This window comes from Austrofundulus limnaeus, unplaced genomic scaffold (assembly GCF_001266775.1).
Source record: "Austrofundulus limnaeus strain Quisiro unplaced genomic scaffold, Austrofundulus_limnaeus-1.0 Scaffold117, whole genome shotgun sequence".
Classification (NCBI taxonomy): domain Eukaryota; kingdom Metazoa; phylum Chordata; class Actinopteri; order Cyprinodontiformes; family Rivulidae; genus Austrofundulus; species Austrofundulus limnaeus.
The window spans coordinates 1498038-1500588 of record NW_013952519.1 but is presented as its reverse complement, the minus strand read 5'-3'; the positions used below and the strand labels follow the sequence as shown (position 1 = coordinate 1500588).

General features: G+C 39.4%; 1 protein-coding gene across 1 annotated transcript in view; it reads right to left on the bottom strand.

The window, feature by feature from the left end:
• Positions 1 to 2551, bottom strand: part of LOC106521888 (interleukin-6 receptor subunit beta) — a gene marked incomplete in the record, with an annotated part of 19323 nt that overhangs the window by 8538 nt on the left and 8234 nt on the right. The window contains 1 exon segment of the mRNA XM_014014644.1: positions 1893 to 2052. Within this exon segment, the coding sequence (XP_013870098.1) occupies positions 1893 to 2052 (160 nt within the window).

The following is a 2551-nucleotide window of genomic DNA, read 5'->3' as shown; positions in this document are numbered from 1 at the left end:
GTGAAAATTTCATGTCATTAGCACCTCTAGTAATATATTTACTGAGAAAAATGGTGACGTGTTCAATACTTATTTTACCCGCTGTATTATTGGTCCGATATTAGCATTAAAAAATGTAAAATCTCTACTTTTCGGTAACAGTTTTTCTTCTGATGACAAAAGCCCGATAAATTAACGCCTGGATTTGACCAAAATGTGTCAATAAATGCTTGTGGTCCAGAGACGTTCACCAGCCTGCAATTGATGATAGACTGATTATCTCAGGGAGAACATGATCCAAACTACTGTTTGAGACAAAATGTTAAAAAGAAATATGGCACTTTGTCCATAACTTCAGTGAAATGATTTTTATTTTGTGCAGACATTGTTTCCCTTTGGAATGAATCCAGTGGGGTATCAAAAAGCAGGCATAATGTCCCTGACAGGAAACATGTGATGTCACCTTAATATCGGTTTGTAATATCAGTTAATATCGAAATCGAAAATTAAGTGTTGAACAACATTGAAATATCGAATATCGGCAAAAAGTCAATATCGAGCATCTCTAGTTCTTGTATTAGTTTTTTAAGTAATTTGAATAAACATATTTGCCAATGCATCCTCCAGCTTATGATGTTCCTGTGAGTTAACTAACCAGCAGGTATTTGGTCACTAGTTAAAGCGTCTGAGGTGTAGAAAAAAAACACGTCTTCTTGTTGAAGTGGAACTGCTGTTTGCCCGGATAAAGATGACTCTTGAAACAGGCTGGTTTGAACAGCAAGCACCTTTATTTTAGCAGTTCAAGGAGATACAGCCTAAAACCAAATTGTGGCCTCCAACCAAATAATTTTGCCAAGTAAGAAAGATGGAGAACGAAGGCCAAGAGCGGGGGTGTACAGGGCTCTTTATACATTCGACAGATGTACATAAATCTTGTCACGGTATACCTCAAGCGTTCTTGTGTCCTAATATGGTGATGTGTGTGGAACTCTGAAGCTGGATGGCTGATGGACCACACGTCTGCATTCCTGAGACAAACCCCACTCTTAGGACACTACACGTCCATTATAGCAACACCCTCCTAAAATAATTGTGTAACTCCTTTTTGCAAACTAAAATCTTGGACGATTATTTTAGGACGACGATAATATGTGTCTCCAACCTGCTGCTACCTGTTGATTGTTTTTCACGGGAGCTACTGAGAGAAGCTAACGTGTCAAGATAGTCATAGTTAGCATCTTGTGTGAGTTTGATTCATGCAGTTTTTCCCTTGAGAAGTATTCCTCCTGTTTTATCACTTGTTTCCACTACAAAACACTTGATTTTATTTTTCTCACAGTCATTTTCAAAGAAATCCCAAAGTGGACGTCACTGTTTTCTCCTAACTTTTGTTGTCATTTGGCAGGTGATGCTGAGCAGCAGATTGTAAACAAGTGTTGTTACAGACCATGAGGTGCTGTAAGCTGCCCGCAGCTAATGTGAAACTACTCAATTTGAAAAAATAAAATATAATAAATAAGATCAAATGGCTCCAAACAAATAGACAAACACTAAAACTAAGGATATTCTATCTATAATTTAGTTAGTTTTATAAAAATATTATACAGTTTTAGCTAGTTGTCGTTTTTCATTTTATTACAGTTTTTATTTATTTTATTAACGAAAATGTTTTTTCAATTTCAGTTTTCGTTATTTAGTTAGTTTTAGTGAACTATAATAACCCTGGCGGGGTGGAGGTGGGGTGAACACGCCTTTAGACCTGGATCTGTGAGATGATTGGTTCGGTGAGGCGAGGATCTGATGCTGATTGGCTGCAGCTGGGAGCGGGACGCAGTGACTGGATGGAGCAGGTGAGCTGCAGAGAGTCTTTCAGTTTCAGTTTGCATATAAGCCTCATCTCTGATGACCCTCACCTCGGTCCAGAGTCCTCCCGCTCATGCCGGAGCTCCAGTCACTCCAGAAGCCGGACTCTCCTCTGCAGGCCACAGCTGCTGTGTACACATTAAAGGGCAGCAGGTTTCTGATGGTGTAGTTCACGTTCTGATCTGCATGTGCAGAAACAACATCTGCTATCTGAAGAAAAAGGAAAAAAAAGATGATTATTTACAGAAATTACTTTAAATTTCCACATCTGCAGGTTTGAAACACTAAAAAACTAATTTAATTGTCCCCAAATAAATAAAATCCAAAGTAATCCAACAATGTGACCTTTGACCCCCTCTTCCCTCCATCCACCACATGAGGACCTGGGGTCTCATTTATAAAGGATTGCGTGGAAACCATACTAAAAGTAAACGTACGGCCAAAAGGCGGAAATGGCATACGCCAAAAAAATTCAGAGTTATAAAACAGTACGTACGCATGTTTCTGCGCATCTTTCCTTTATAAATCACAGCCGCACATCAGAGTTTGTGCACGAGGTCCCGCCACAGATTCTACCCTCTACACGCCCACACTCAACCATAAACAGTCAATGTAAAGTACCTCATGAATGTTAAGATGTATTTAAATCAGTCAGCTGATCAGTGTCAACAAAAGTGATTGGTTCAGACGCTCCGTCGTGCGTCTGGAG